General features: G+C 39.2%; 2 protein-coding genes and 2 non-coding genes across 7 annotated transcripts in view; all 4 read right to left on the bottom strand.

The window, feature by feature from the left end:
* Positions 1-8,679, bottom strand: part of naca (nascent polypeptide associated complex subunit alpha) — an 8,853-nt gene extending 174 nt beyond the window's left edge. Inside the window, exons 1-9 of one of the 4 annotated variants that reach the window (XM_029435434.1) lie at positions 8,599-8,662; positions 7,518-7,592; positions 2,642-3,969; positions 1,918-2,611; positions 1,282-1,367; positions 953-1,030; positions 717-863; positions 382-510; positions 171-293 (exon numbers count right to left, since the gene is read on the bottom strand). In XM_029435434.1, the coding sequence (XP_029291294.1) occupies positions 171-293; positions 382-510; positions 717-863; positions 953-1,030; positions 1,282-1,367; positions 1,918-2,611; positions 2,642-3,969; positions 7,518-7,587 (2,655 nt within the window). In that variant the 5' untranslated portion in view covers positions 7,588-7,592; positions 8,599-8,662. Of the gene's footprint in view, positions 1-89; positions 294-381; positions 511-716; positions 864-952; positions 1,031-1,281; positions 1,368-1,917; positions 3,970-4,682; positions 5,412-7,517; positions 7,593-8,598 lie in introns of those variants that run through there. The other 3 variants (XM_029435435.1, XM_029435433.1, XM_029435436.1) reach the window with 3 other exon arrangements.
* On the bottom strand, positions 14-87 carry LOC115011472 (small nucleolar RNA SNORD59). The gene has a single exon (XR_003832590.1). It is a non-coding gene; the product is annotated as a small nucleolar RNA SNORD59 (small nucleolar RNA).
* LOC115011471 (small nucleolar RNA SNORD59) lies at positions 1,116-1,189 on the bottom strand. The gene has a single exon (XR_003832589.1). It is a non-coding gene; the product is annotated as a small nucleolar RNA SNORD59 (small nucleolar RNA).
* A 1,080-nt stretch (positions 8,680-9,759) lies between the features above and the next one.
* prim1 (DNA primase subunit 1) lies at positions 9,760-14,719 on the bottom strand. The gene is made up of 13 exons (XM_029435467.1): positions 14,277-14,719; positions 13,340-13,497; positions 13,137-13,243; positions 12,979-13,052; positions 12,755-12,891; positions 11,923-11,980; positions 11,701-11,832; positions 11,463-11,554; positions 10,916-11,048; positions 10,769-10,838; positions 10,570-10,682; positions 10,100-10,198; positions 9,760-10,014 (listed from the first exon to the last, which is right to left on the bottom strand). Exons 1-13 carry the CDS (start codon positions 14,383-14,385, stop codon positions 9,995-9,997), a joined length of 1,302 nt encoding a protein of 433 aa, XP_029291327.1. The 5' UTR covers positions 14,386-14,719; the 3' UTR covers positions 9,760-9,994.
* Between the last annotated feature and the right edge of the window lie 1,336 nt (positions 14,720-16,055).

Raw genomic sequence — 16,055 nt, 5'->3', positions numbered from 1 at the left:
TTAAAATAATCTCTCTTCTCAGGACAGAAGTGTTGTCTTCATTAAACTCAGAAGAACGAAAGTCACTGTTTTAATCATCACTGAAGAGTTCTCCATACAGCTATCTACAGAGATCTACAGAGATCTGCGCAAACCATTTTACTACCATTAGAAACATTTTGAAATCTTACCATAATAGCATTGACAATGTCGTTGTTGTTGTTTTTCAGGGCACGTACAGCCTTCGCCCGCGACACGTTGGCTTGCGACATGACGAGTTCGATGTCTTTCACCTCAACTCCGGTCTCATCCACCTTAAAAATAATAATGATTTGTTACATCTTGTATGATAAACAAGTACATATTTGTACAAGTCTTCACTTGAATAAAACGGCATCTAACCTCTTCTTCTTCGCTTTCCTCCTGTACTGTTGGCGTCTGTGTGTTTTCCTGGATGTTTGATACAGCTTCTCCCTGTACCTTGAATTTTTCTGCGGCAGCCAGCTGGGCTTGCTGGGAAAGATCTTCGATCTGGGGAACAAAAGAGTAAAATGGGATTAATACAGAACATTTTCAGCGGTGAGTCTTTCGCACCATTGACCATCCCCATTGTATCATTATCAAAGTGAATTCTGCTGCCTTATAAAATGCTAAGACTAGACAGGATAGTAGGACACGTGTAATCACTAGACTTGAAGACTAAAAAAAGGTGGCTAGAACCTTTGTTGGCTACAAACCTTAGCTTCACCGAAGACTATGTACGTGTCTGATGCAGGGCTCTTGTAGACGTCTGGTTTGGTAATGACGAACAAGATGTTCTTCGACTTGCGAATGGTGACCCTGGTGACTCCCGTTACCTGCCTGAGACCAAGCTTTGACATTGCCTGCAAGAAAAACAAGTCATTTTAAAAATGTGGCTTCACAAAAAAGCATTAACAAGCCAATGACATGAAAACGCAGGTCGGATCATTACCTTTCGTGCTTTCTTTTCACTGCGGCTCTGTTTGGCTTTGCTGACAGGTTCCTCGTCTATTTCGGCTGCTGCTGCAAGCTGTAAAAGAACATTCATCCACATTTTATGTGAAGTTTGATGTCAAACATTTTGTTTGATGTAATGCTAGTTATTGAGTAGACACTCTTCTCAGGACAGAAAGGCTGGCTTCAGTAGGTTCAGAAGAACGAAAGTCACTGTGTTAATCATCACTGAAGAGTTCAAAGTGTTTGACAATGTTGTAATGTTCTTTTTTGGTAAGGTTCAACTCAACAGTGAACCGGATATTAAAGACCAGACTGAACTCTCACCTGAGCTTGCTGTGTCTGTGTCTGTGCAGAGTCCTGTTCCTCCAGATCAGGGACCGAGTCATCACTGTCTGACTCTGTACCAGATCCTAAAAAAAAAAGCACCAACAGAAACCAAAGGTTAATCACAGCATGATACCTATTGCATGTTTAGTTGCTAAAATATATGCTGCATCAAACCTGGGGAATGAAAGTAGGCAGGTTAATAGTGATTAAAAATACAGTAGGTTTATGGTTACCCGAGATGAACATATACCACCCTAAAATGTTCCAGTTAACATAACTGAAATAACCATTAACTTTGCAAAAGGGTCACTGTGATGACAGCCATTTAAAAAACAAAACCCTCTTATCCAATACCGCATTCAACAGGCCGACACGAGACCTTTACTGACTAAATAAAAACTAATTAGACATCCGATGAAACAATAAAACATGGCGGACAGTATGCACTTACAGAAGGAAATGTTTTCAATAACAGGAGCATCCATGTAGGCAACATCTTTTTTTTTTTTTATAAGGATATCTTAAAATTTAAAGCAATACTTCACAACTGTGGCTTTTTAACAGAACGACATCTAAGCATCTGGACCGAAAGTTGGAAAAACAGCAGGCACAAAGAGAGAAAGAAGAAAATACCCTTGTCGTTCTTGATCACAGGTTCCACCCTGACAGGGGTTTTAGCAGGTGTGGGGGCAGTTTTGGGTGATGAGATGGGTTCAGAAGGAGTTTTACCAATTACCGTAACCTCGGGCTTAACAGGGACAGGTTTCGCAACTGCCTCAGCAAATGTGAGTTTATGGGGAATTGGGGCAGTAACAGCAGGTTCAACTGGAGCAGGTTTTAAGGGAGCAGATGGATTATCAGCTGCTGGTATGGAAGGCCTGGCAACCTCAGCAGGTGCAGTTTTAACCTCAACCAATTCTGGTTTAGGACACATCACAGGGGTCGGCTTGGGAACCTCAACGGGAGCAGATTTAGGCTCAGCAGCTGGCTTAGCAACCTCAACGGGAGCAGGTTTGGGCTTAGCAACCTCAGCGGGAGCAGGTTTGGGCTTAGCAACCTCAGCGGGAGCAGGTTTGGGCTTAGCAACCTCAGTGGGAGCAGGTTTGGGCTTAGCAACCTCAGCGGGAACAGGTTTGGGCTTAGCAACCTCAGCGGGAACAGGTTTGGGCTTAGCAACCTCAGCGGGAACAGGTTTGGGCTCGGCAACCTCAGCGGGAGCAGGTTTGGGCTCGGCAACCTCAGCGGGAGCAGGTTTGGGCTCGGCAACCTCAACGGGAGCAGGTTTGGGCTCAGAAACCTCAACGGGAGTAGGTTTGGGCTCAGAAACCTCAACGGGAGCAGGTTTGGGCTCAGCAACCTCAACGGGAGCAGGTTTGGGTTCAGCAGCTGGCTTAGCTACCTCAACTGGAGCAGGTTTGGGCTTGGCAACCTCAACGGGAGCAGGTTTGGGTTCAGCAGCTGGCTTAGCAACCTCAACTGGAACAGGTTTGGGCTTGGCAACCTCAACGGGAACAGGTTTGGGTTCAGCAGCTGGCTTAGCAACTTCAACGGGAGCAGGTTTGGGCTCAGAAGCAGGCTTGGCAACCATAACGGGAGTAGGTTTGGGTTCAGCAGCTGGCTTAGCAACTTCAATGGGAGCAGGTTTGGGCTCAGAAGCAGGCTTGGCAACCATAACGGGAGTAGGTTTGGGCTCAGCAAACTCAACGGGAGCAGGTTTGGCTTTAGCAGCCTTAACCTCAACAGGAGCAGGTTTGGCTTCAACTGGCTTAACCTCAACGGGAGCAGGTTTGGCTTCAGCAGATGGCTTAACCTCAACGGGAGCAGGTTTGGCTTCAGCAGCTGGCTTAACCTCAATGGGAGCAAATTTGCTTAGAGGGGTCTTAACGGCCTCAATTTTGGCTGGGGCTGTTTTAAGGACTTCAATGGGAGCTGGTTTGGAAACCTCAACAGGCACAAACTTGGGCTCAATGTCTGTCTTTGGTTTGGAAGCTACCTTAGTAAACTCTACAGTAGGTATTGGTTCTTGCTTTTTAAATGGCTTCTCAGGTGGGATGAGTGGAGGTAGATCATCAGCAGCTGCAATAACAGGAAAAGGTTTTGATGATGCTTTCTTAACTTCAACTGATGCGGGAGGGCTAGAGGCAAGAGCACCTGAAAATGAAACTGGAGGCGCCACAGCAGGCTTTGAGGTAACTTTGAAAGCAACTGGGGCTACAACAGGCTTTGCAGCAGCTGCGAAGGGTTTGTTTGGCTCAACTATGGCAAGTTTAGCTTCAACTACAGTTTGCTTGGGGCTCGCCTCGCCACCTACTGGTGTTTCATGTACTGGTATGACCTTGCACTCCACAGGGGGAGGAGCGGGCACAAATGCCTCTCCCTTCTTAGGTTTTCCTCGTTTACCAGCCTTGACAACTTTCGGGGTGAAGCGGTTAGCCTGATTAGCAGAGGAGCTGCCAGGTGAGGTAGCCAGGGGAGATTGCACGGGCGTCAGGGGGGTTGTGGAGGATGTAGACTTAGGGGAGGTGGGAGAGGAGGAAGAGGCAGACAGAGAGGAGCGTTTTCTTCTGCCAGGGACAGCCTTTGGGGCAGAGGAACCCTGCGCACTCTTTGCATCTTTGCTTTTGGGCTTTGCAGGGCCAGAAGCTGCTTGAGGTTTCTGGGAGGCAGCTGGGGCAGGAGGTGTAGCTGAATGGAAAAATCATTCTTTAAAAAACGTTTTGCTGGGAAAAGGGGAAACCTTACTCATGCGAATTAAATTATACAAACCAAGACGCAATATCCTTGTTTAGTGTTAGGAAAAGGACACGCCTGCCTAACTTTAGAGTTTGATGCAAAAACGCCACTCAAAATGCACAGTACATACTACTTATTTTCACACAGAAAACCACTCTATTTAGTCAGGATGCACAAAAAAGGGAAAACCATAGTTGCAATGCAAACCACCACATGATGAAATATCACACTTGCAGAGCAAGTGAATAAACGCACCTGCTATTGCACCACTGAACGAGTGAGTCAAGGTAGGACTGACCAACACCTGGCCAAATTAATTACTTCTTTTTTTTTTTAATCCTGTGCAAATAAAACACAAGTACATTATGTATTTATTTTATTTAGACAAAGCCGTTCCTGGCAATGAGTGATAAAAGTGAAATAAAATAACCTACCATAAGCAACCATTTCAGATGCAGACAAATTATAGTTAAAAAACCAGGACCTGCCCTGACAAAATCCACTATAATAGAAACAGAAGCATTAAACCTTTGTTCATTTGAGCTTGTCCCGTTCGTGTTACCACCTGCGAAGAAATATGCCCAACCTGATCAAAAAGGTGCATTAAATAGATCGCGACAAAAAAGTGGGGAGAGGGGAGCTCTTGGTTTTCAGGATAAACAAACCTGACAGGTGGCGAGTGGAAAGAGATGGGCCTTCACATTTGGAGGGCTCCTTTGACCGAATGGCGTTGGAGATAAGTGTAACAGCGTCTTTCTTGCCAAGATCTTCATTTTGAGTAGCCACATCAACTTCACCAGGCGACACATCATCTTGAGCTGCGTCCAGGCAAAGATTCCTCGAGTCTTCTGCCTCAGTCTTAGGAGCATCAGTTGGCTTTACATCTTCAGGAGCCAATGGTTTCGGAACATCAGGAATTTCTTCTGCCACGGCACTGGGCTCATCTCCAGTGGTCTTTGCTTCAACAGAAATCTGCTCAACCTTTTGGCTGGATGACTCTTCAGCAGCAACAGCAGACTGCAGACTTTGTACCTCTACAGTTGGAGCCGTTTCTTCATGAGCGGGTGGCTCTTCTGAGGAAACAATGGGCATCTCAGCAGAAGGCACACACTCTTCAGGAACTGGCAAGTCAGCTGAAGCCCCTGCTGGGTCAGCATTCACCTCTTCCAGCGACACAGACGTTGCCACCAACTCAGTCCCTTCAGTTTGCTTGGTAATTTCTTGAGTTGCAGTGACACCATTTTCTTCATCACCAGTAATCTGAATGCTAGCTTCTTCTGGGGAGGTTATTTCTTGAGTAGGAAGAGAGATTTCTGGAGGATTCTCCAGTTGGATTTCCTTGATCACAGGAATGGACATCTCAGGAGGAGCAGAAGAATCCAATACTCCTTCAGCTGATTAAGGAAAATCAACAGGAGTAACAGGGGGAAGGGCAATCACAGTAATTGTTTGGTGAGCAATTTTACTTCAACGCAAAGAGCTTCATGAATACACCGTGAAGTGAAGAAGAAATTGTGCTCCACACTAGGGCTGAACGATTTGGGAAATAGTCTAATTTTGCTTTTGTAGACTAATATTGTGATTCAGAATGCAATTTGTTTAAGTTCCTTATCCTCCGTCTTATTCAATATACACAAGCAATAAATCACTCTGACCAACACAATGGATAGTCAACATTTAGAACTGCTCTTTCATGTAGGCCAGGTCCACGGGTTATGATAAATATAAATCAATTGATGCATGAATTATTAGATATGAACATATCTTTATTTGCAATGGAATTGTTTTAACCTTCAATCGCGGTAGAATATTATAACTGCCAGTCTTGTAAACATTTAAATATAATCATGACTTAACTTAAAAATCGGAAGAAAAAATAACCACTAAAAACATATTTCAATAACTCAAAGCCTTGCTGTAAACACATTAACTGTTCATTCTTCTAGGGAAACGGTAAAAAAAATTATATAAATCGCAGCTTTTGCGGTCTGAAAATTGTGTTCCATTACATCGCGATGCCGGAATTAAATTCGATGAATTAATCGTTCAGCCCTACCCCATATGTGAACAGAAACGATGAGTTTGTGAGGAGTTAATTGACGTGTTATTGGCCATTGGTTTGCCAAAGTATAAAAAAAGTAAAAAAGGTGTTAGGTGCAGTAAGTAAAAGAAAATATCCCAAACTCCATGCAGTGTCAATATGTGAGAAACACCAGAGGATGTATGCACAACTGTGCATGAAAATAAGACATTAATGCATTTACGAAGTATAACCTTGAATTTATTATTAGACAGGTTAGCATGTTTACATTATTGCACTGATTTAAGTCTATGTGGAGTCATTACTTAACGTCTAAAATCCCTTTGCACGCCATTACAAAGCCCTTCAACTAAAAAGGGAGAGCATTGTGGTCAGCATTAAAAGGAAAAAGGGCAGTGTGAGAAAATGCCAACACAAAACAATCCCTATGAAATAATGACCCAAAGCACCTGACCTTATTTTGAGTGGTGTCTGGTACTGACCCACCTAGGGTGAAACTATCGCCCCTGCCATTGTAATTATGGAAACACTTTATTTCGAATGTAAGGTCTTTTGCTTTCAAACGTCATCTTCTGAACTGCTCTGGAGTCTTCTGTTGCCTTGTAGTTTCTTTATAAAAATGTGATGTTAAGCACAAAATAAAGTGCACAGTTTCCACTGTTGGCACAAAAATGTATAAAAACATGTGTAATATGCAATTTGAGAATTATGCTGAATGAAGATTTTTTTTTCCTCCAGCACTCTCCTTGATAAAACATTAAATCAAAACACCAGAAAATTCCATTGTTCATTTTATTAACCATTCATTGCCTCATTTTTGGTTGAAAGACCACCATGTATAATATGCTGACTTTAAAAATATGTCCACAATTATTAAACTATGTTGGTGCCACTATAACCAAACTTGAGAAAATGACATGGTTACCCTAAAAATATAGGTTGCGTTTAATTTAGTAGCTGAAAATAAAATAATTAAATAACAATATTTGAATGTCCGGCTAAAATAGATATGCAACACAGATCTACACAAAGTTGGTTTTCGAGGCATTTATCATGCAAAAGGAAAACCACACTCCTCTACACCATGCATTGTGTGCTAAATCCAGTTGTCAGTGCAAGTCACCACACACCATTGTGAGTTTGTGTAAATAAAAAAGGAGTCCTGGATTACTCTTTTCAAGCCAAGCTGAGCAATATCCCCACTGTAGAGCCCTCAGTGGGCAAGCCACTGTTACAACACATGGCTGGTGAGTCAAAATAACCATCACCTGTTACATCAGCTCAGTGTCCAACCCCCTAAACCAAATAATCCTACAAATGCAAAATTGCTCCTCTACTCAACAAATGGCCTTCTATAGAAAGCCATTTGTTGAGCAATTCACCTGTTCTTTTGAGTCCCAGGACCCTGTACAATATGCATTATATCATGCCCTTTAAGGAGAAGTTAAAATATACGAACCGGTCTCCACTTGAGGCTGCTGCATCTCCTGCTCGGTGACTGGGACCGTTTCTGTGGCTTCACCAGGCATGGTTGCTGTTGAGGAAAGAGAAAGAAAGAAAGAAAGTGTATTAGCTCAAGCTAACGCCTAAAAACTGCCAGTAAAGGAATACCAACGTTAGCATGGATAGTAGCAAGAAGATTATTTTTCTGGTTTTTAAATCAGTGATTCAGATAGTCATGCTGTACTGCAGAAGGGCCCGTCTCAGCAGCCTCTGTAAAACTTGATTAACCAAACTATGTATAGTCAAATACAAATTAGCAGGAAGATCATTGGGCAACCCATGGTACACTCCTTTCAACTGCACCTCCTCCTACTCGCGTGTTTTTAAACCGCGAATACTAACTCCTGCCCTTCCAATAGGTTTATTTACAATCCCACCATTAAAAAACACCGAATAATTAAACTATACATCAGTCCTTTATGTTGCTAAACCAAACTCAGTGTGCTGCCAACTGAGATTTCCCGTTTAATTGTCATAGGCACACAAATGCTTGAGTTTTGTAAGTCTATGAAAAGTGCAATAACTGTATGTTCAACTTGTGTAAATTTCCCGAACGGAACTGCCAAAGAAGTATCGTAGTTAGCCGGTTCAGACAGTGACTTGCAGTTGGTTGAACAGGTGACAGAGCCCATGCTTTAGCTGTTGAAGCAACATTTAGCTAACGTTAGCTTCAGTTAGCTCTCTGATCCCGACAGCCTCCATAGGAGGAAAGCTAAGGGCGATTAACGAAGTCTACCATCACATGTTTACACACATTTAGAGTTGTCACACAAGTAAGACTAACACCACTTGACACACAGCTCACTGCGGCCCTAACAGGCTGCTTGTTCACTGGAAGTCATCATGTCCCCCCCCCATTTTGAGCCAGTAATCGGTGTTACAACGGCTCATATATCACTGAACAGAGACACGAAAGATGACACATATCTGCACCAGCCTGATAACGCTACTTTACTTTAACGCATGAAATCTTAAATATAGACGGGAATAAGTGAGAAACGACTGGATGATGTTGGATTATCAACGGAGACACTTACCGACTCGGGATGCTATATCCAAGATGGCTGTGAGAGAGAATTTCTGACCCCAGTTTCGCGGTAATATCCGGTTTGGGGCGGTTGGTTCTACTTCCGGGGGATTTAAAGACACAATCTGTGATTTTCTGACTGTAGGAAATATAATAACATCCACATAGAGTACATTATTAAGGATCTAGACTTGTAGAAAAAATAATAATTTTATGAATGCCTATTTCCACCAATGTGAGTAATTTTATTGAGGAAACTCAAGTCAATATTTCCCATTATTTTGAGGTAGATTCCTATTATTTTGAGATACTGAGTCATTATTTCGACAAAGTTTGTCATTACACTACCATGACTTAAAGGATCTTTACTGGCAGAAATGGGCTCCATGGTCATTTTACTAAACTACAATGCCACGTTACAATTTTGAATATTTGTACTGGCTTTTTTCATTTTATGCTACTTTATACTTCTACAAATCACCTAATAAGAAAAAACAGCATTTTTTAAGTACAACACTTAATTAATTAATAATTAATAATTGAGTAAGTGAGTATTTGTACTTGTGTACTTTCCGTTACATCCAAGCCAGCTGAGTCAACTCCCTGGCCATCGATATAAATATAGAAAAGTTTTATCATCTTATTACTCTCTTTCATATCATTACTACATTTATCTGATAGCTGTATGTGACTTGGCTGCTTAGATATACATACAATGCATTTGAACAGCATATTAAATGAATTGTTATAGATTGAAACCACCCAGCAGTCAATACAGATATTGTAATAGAGGGGATACTACATACATTAATTGAAGTTCAAATAAAGATTTGAATTAAAAGCACATTCAGGATGGGGATACAATAAATAATGCTCTATTCTGTCTTGTTTGTGTCACCTCACCTGCAGCAAAAGAAATGTGATAAAATAACATGTTCAGCATTAACAGGATAGTAGGGCTGGGGCCATGAGGAAAAAATCAAATGACAATAGTTGTGCAAATACCTCGAAATTAATATTACACAATGAGATGATGTGAAGATCAGTGATGTGGATATAATGACTAAATACTACATCTATGAACAGTGTCCATAACCTACATATTTATCATTGAAACCTGTAGGCAGAAATGTTTAAAACTTCTTATTGATAAAATAACTTGAATACAAGATTTTGAAAAACTTGAAATACCAAATTTATTTTCACAAATGACTGTACAGTAGAAAAATGTAGGCAAAGAGCAGACAAACACCATAAAATGTGTATTGTAGTAGAACAATCCTGCAGTAAGGAGATGATCTATTTATGTTTTGTTTATGAATGTATTATTACTGAATCTCATAAATGTGAATTGAAGCCTTAACAATTCTTCAGTACTCTGTATCACTTTCTGATTGATGTCCAGTTCAGAAGTCTTTCTGAAGATCTAAAAGAAAAAGAAAAGAAAGATTACACGAAAGAACACACTTCTTAAAGTCGCTCTCATTTCATCTACCAAGAATCGAACTTGCCACTTTTTTTGAGAAGTTCTCCTTTCCACGAGCGAGCCATCCCATCCAGGAACTGGTCAAAGTATTTCACATACTTGGCCAGGCTTGTTCTCTTGTAATCTGTCAAGAAAAATAATCAGTGAGCTGAAACACTCTTGCTCAGACATTCAGAATAAAGCAGAACTCTTCTTGTTGGTGGTTAGGTGTAGGTTCATCCTGTTTTTAATGATGTCATTATTTATTTATTTTACATTCAAAGCTTCGTCACCACCCTTTTATGACATCACCCTAAAAGATAAATATTTGAACTGTGATTTTTGGAAATGATGGCCATCTTTTTTCAATTAATTTCGAATTTGCCTAATTGTGAGCCAGGAAAAAAAGATTATTTTAAAAGGAGTGTGTGTGTGTGTGTGTGTGTGTGTGTGTGTGTGTGTGTGTGTGTGTGTGTGTGTTACAAGAAGCCTGAAATTCAGATTTCAGAATCTCACCTCTGATCTTTCGACTCTCTGCTGCGTCCTGCTCGCTTTCCTTCTCTTTGGTGTCCTCTGTCTTCTCTTCCTCTTCGCCTGTCCTGGGTCGGTCCAGCTCCTCACAGATCAGACTACAAAAATAAAAGTTACGACATAAGCTCTGACGAATATCAAACGCTGCACACGACAGAGCATGAGCCATTAAATTACCGCTTACTTGATTGTGGGCACGGCAAAAGGATCAAACGTTTCCAACTCTTTGAGGTCCATGGGAACAGAAATGCGCCCTGAGTTCAAAAGAGAGAAATATCAGTGAGACTCAGTCAGTGCCATCTGGATTAAGTCTCATTAGATCTATGCTCACCTGTTTTGGGATGGACACTGAAGGGGCTCTTCAGCAAATGGTTCACCCCTTTACTGACGTTCACATCGAGCCGTGGGTAACAATACTGCAGCATGATTTCTTCCTCAAAGTATTGGCCCTTTTTGGAAGTGCCCTGGAGGAAGGAAGATTATATCAATGTGATTGTTTATTATAAACTCTCTCGCTGTAATATTTAAAAATCAATTCAAGGTTAAACAAGGTCATTATCTCAGAAATCTCACATATAAAAAAACAAAGAAATCTCATGTATACATTTATTTGCAGGCTTAATGACTCTGAAAATGAAATAAACTTGGGTTTATCAAACATAAGGTTTAGTAGTACACAATAACCAAACCCAGCTGTGGAGACATTGGTATAGTTGTCTCTTTGTAGGACACTGACTTCTTACTTACCTCGATTTCTTACTGTTCTTTTGTATGTAATTTATTCTAATTGATAAATTAGATAAATTCTTGTCTATCTGGACCCTGAGTGTAATAAAGTTTTGATTGATTCATTGATTACTATGAGCAGAATTACAAACCCGTCTCCTTCTGGCTTGCTCCTTCACCAATTTCCAACGGTTCTCGGGTTTCTTCTCATATAGGAAGTCCTCCTGTAATTCTTTTCTTACATGTAAAAGCCTGGAGTTAAGGTCAAGTCCAGTTATTTTCACAATGTTTTTGACCAAACAGAAGAAGAGATCATACTCTCATATCTGATCAATATTTTGAGTTTTTTCCATTTGACATCGGCTCTACTGCATGTTGTGAAAAGGATATCTTCAGGCGTGAGTGCCAACACTTTGTCTACAGATTCCTTGCGGCCCAGTATATCCTGGTCTTGTAGTGCGTACCGGGAGAAGTATTGCTCCACCACCGCCAAAGACTCTCTGTTGAAATCACAGATACAGACTCAATAACAGTCGGTGCAATTAGAAAAAAACATCTAAAACAGAACAAACACAGTTACAGTTTTATTGACCTTCAAGATCTGATTCTTACCTGATAAAGGATGAATTGGATCTGTGAGCACAACTTTCTTCATCATCTCGTCACCTCCCTATAAAAACAGCAGTCAATAGAGAAAACACATAACAAACATAGAAGAAAAAGATCTAAATGAAAACATATGTAGTTCCATGTAGGGCTGCAAATAACATCATTACGGATTAATTAATTCATATTTCAAATAGCTTGTTTTATTCAACCAAATGTCCAAAACCTAAAAAAAATATATTATATGTAATAAAAAAAAGCATCAGATCCTCACAATTAAAAGAAGTTTAAACCAGGGAAAAGGTTTTGCATGTTTACTTAAAAATGACAACAATTAATCAATAGTTAAATTGGTTGCGGTTACATTTTTCGACTTATCATTGCAGTGACTAACTTCCTGCCACACTAAACACTGTACTTTTGCCCAACTTTACCTGGAGCAGTGCACATCCAACCTTTTGTTACCTCACAGTGCTTTTTAAACGTGCTACACTCGTGCCTTATGGAGCCTGCCAGGGTCTTGACTCTAACCCAACTGCTTCTGGATGTTTAAAGTCAGTATCCATATTGATATTTGAGATATGATCTTATAATGGTATGCTATAATATACAGTATTTTATAGATAAATGCAGAATATAATTAAACATTTTAAAAGAATTTTGGTTATTAAAGAATTTAAGAGTAGTAGACAAGTTATGTTATGGCCAATTAAGTTGTTGGCCACTATTTTACCTGAGAAACACACGGATGCACACACACAATGCTGAAAACGAAACCCTGCCGCTCATATGGATATTCTGTCCTAATCATCTAATAAAAAGCTAAAAATACTGTTACCTTAACCAGGCTGAGGTATTCTGCAACTGCAGAGCGTGCGGCAACAGAGAGCTTCCTGGCAGCTTCATCACACACCCAGCAATGCACTCCTCTTCTGCCAGAATAAACCCACAGCAGGTGCTGGAAACCAAAGTCCTCTAGATCACATTAAAAAAAAAAGGGTTTGATGCTAATTCTGAGGAAAATAGAATATAACATGAAACAAAAAGCGATGACAAACAAACCTCGAAGAGCTCTATCCAGGATGTGAATGGCGATGGTCATCAGGGTCCAGCACTTGCAGCAAATGTCTGCAGCACTAAAAGGAGAGTTTGTGTTATCTCAGTAATGTGACTGTCAAGATATGTTGAATTGAACAAAATGAACCACATAATAAATTCACCTGCAACAGCTTCTGACATCGTCATAATCTGTCATATCGATATCAAACACCAGCTCCTTCTCCAGGGCCTGGAAGGTTCCTGACTTCACTGTGTTGTGTTGATTGGGCTGTGGGTGACAAACATATTCAACTTTAACCATATTATTTCTGCAGTGACATAAAAAAACAACTGTGAAAGCAAAAGTAGATGCGTGTAGTCTCACCCTGTGACTGTATATGGCTCCAATGTCAATCTTGTAAGGGTTCATCTTCTGCATTTCCTTCTCCAGCTCAGTCTGCGTGCTGAACGACTGGTAGCGGACGTAGATGTCATCTTTGAGTGTGAAGGAGAACTCTCGGTTCTGGAAGTAGTTCTTCTGCACTGAGGTTGGAAGTAAATTTTTCATTAAAGATAAATAAATAATAATGTGTGTGTATATATATATATATATATATATATATATATATATATATATATATATATATATATATATATATATATATATATATATATATATATATAAATAGATATATATAAATAAAACCAGACCAAAAACCAGAGTATTATATATATATATATATATATATATATATATATATATATATATATATATATATATATAAAATACTCTGGTTTTTGGTCTGGTTTTATTTATATATATCTATTTATTTATTTATTTATATATATATATATATATATATATATATATATATATATATATATAAATATAAATAAAAATAAATATATAAATATAAATATATATTTATATATTATATAATATTTAAAATACTCTGGTTGGGAATCAATGCCTCTTTTATACATTTGTATTGCAACTGCTTTAATCTACATTTAATGCAGTAATGTGCCTGTGTTTTTGTCATTTCCTCTTAATGTGTTTAGTGTATGCACCAAAGCAAATTTATAATTGGAATTAAACCTTATTCTTATTCTGGTGTTGTTGGTTTTTTGACTCAGGCATGGAGGGGAATAGAAGACACCATGTTGAACCATACAGACAATATGGTACACAATGTCATCAACACGTGCAGCTGAGCTCACTAAATCACAAATAACAAAACATTGGTTAACAGCTCCGTTCATTTAACTTGCTAATGTTACTTTTGCTATCTTTCACCGGGCTGTCTAACGAGGATACTCACCTCCTCCATAGTTCAGCCAGCGATAATACTGTGAGAAGGGGAACAGCCGTCGGTAGTACAGCGGTAATATGTCCGGCAGACAGGCCGAGTCATAATCCGAGGACGGCATTACCTGACAATATAGTAACAGCTCCGGTACCGTTATAAAAATACGTTAAATTGTCAGCAAGAGGCTAGCTTGCTACCGCTACAGACTGACAGTTCGGTGTGTTGTCTTAGTAGCGCGGGAAAAGACTTAAGGTGAGGAGAGAGCCAATGAGATAAGGATGAGGCCAAGTCGTCACCAAAACCCAGAAATTGTTTCGTAAATAATCTATATTTTAGCTTTTCTGTCTCCCATCAAGGACAAGTACAGTCAAATAGACACGAGAGGGTTGAACTTCAATTATTACTGCGTTGTATAAGATGTTAGCTGTTGTTCTCAAAGCTTGGCTCAACCTTGTAATATTCGTCCTACAACGGAAGTGGCGCCGGGTGAAGAGAGGATCATGGGATGTGTAGTCATTTGACTCCTCTGCAAGTTTTACATTTTTTTGTTTTGTTTAACCAATCAACCATTAAAATAATGAACACTAATAAAAATAGAAAAAATAAACAAATAGCGTAAAGGATAAATTGATATATTAATTTAGTGTACAAAAAAATGATACAAAAAGAGAGAAGGAAAAAAGGGGTTACATTTTTACACTTTAGTTTTTTAAGACATTCAAAATAAAATCTCCATTAATTTTCAAAAGATGAACATTTTTGAGTAACCTTTAGATATCTACATGTATGTACATATATGTAGATATAATCGAGCTATTATTAGCCTATAGCATTGTTACATAAATATGTATATTCTTTGTTCTGCATGAAAAACCTCATTTTGCATATTGAACTATATCTAAAATGAGGAGTTTGTGGACAGGATTTTTATAATTTTCTCCAGAGGATTTAGATTACAATAGAAGCAGTAGTTTTTAAAGTTTCAATATCTTTCTTATAAATCATAATCCTTACATTTACGATGCTGCAAGTTAGCTTACACCAGGTCCCCCTTAGACAGTAAATGTAGAGAGGCTTTTTTCAAACTCCATTGAAGATTATTTGCGAACAATTATGATATATTAGAAAATAACTGTATACATTTATTATCTTACACTTAAATAAAACAAGCATATGGGAACAGAGAAGTAGGCCTATTCTATAATCACTGCAGCAACAAAAATATTACTAGATCTTGTTAAATGTGTTGTGATTTCATGGCTTTGTTTAGACTGTATAAAGAGTTCCTTCCCACAGGCTATCAGAGCCTTGAACAATGAACAATAAACTCTTGAAGGACATTCACCTATGTATATATTATACTATACCTGTATTACTGCTTGTTATACACTGTTGCCACTTTATCTGTATCGTTCACTTCACTTTTTACTTTTAATCATGATTACTATATTGTATATGTTTACTATTTTGGATAATTTGTATATTTAGCTGATTTTGGTATATTTGTATCTGGTATTTTGTTTATTTAGCTTTTAAAACTTCTTGTACTCACATTTTGCACTGCCTGGGAGTTTGATGCAACAATATGTTTGCTATAGGTACTTGTATGAGTGATAAATAAGAGTCTAGTCATTTCTTTCCCACACCTTTAGACGGCGGTACAGTTTCATGAGAATATTTACAGAGCCCCATTTCAGGGAATGTGATGGTCATTTTCATCATTGCACCTTATTTTTTGTACATTCTCTTCCCCTTGACAAACTAAAATGATGCACTTAATATCCCTCCCCA

The sequence above is a fragment of the Cottoperca gobio genome, chromosome 7, assembly GCF_900634415.1.
Source record: "Cottoperca gobio chromosome 7, fCotGob3.1, whole genome shotgun sequence".
NCBI lineage: Eukaryota > Metazoa > Chordata > Actinopteri > Perciformes > Bovichtidae > Cottoperca > Cottoperca gobio.
The sequence above is the reverse complement of the archived record's forward strand: the minus strand, read 5'-3'. Positions and strand labels throughout refer to the sequence as shown.

Coding starts and splice junctions, on each gene's coding strand:
- prim1 (XM_029435467.1), bottom strand. CDS start 14,385: ATGCCGTCCTCGGATTATGACTCGGCCTGTCTGCCGGACATATTACCG. Junction 11,049..11,462: donor AGCAAGCCAGAAGGAGACGG/GTTTGTAATTCT, acceptor TCCTTCCTCCAG/GGCACTTCCAAAAAGGGCCA. Junction 10,199..10,569: donor AGAGAGTCGAAAGATCAGAG/GTGAGATTCTGA, acceptor TTTTCTTGACAG/ATTACAAGAGAACAAGCCTG.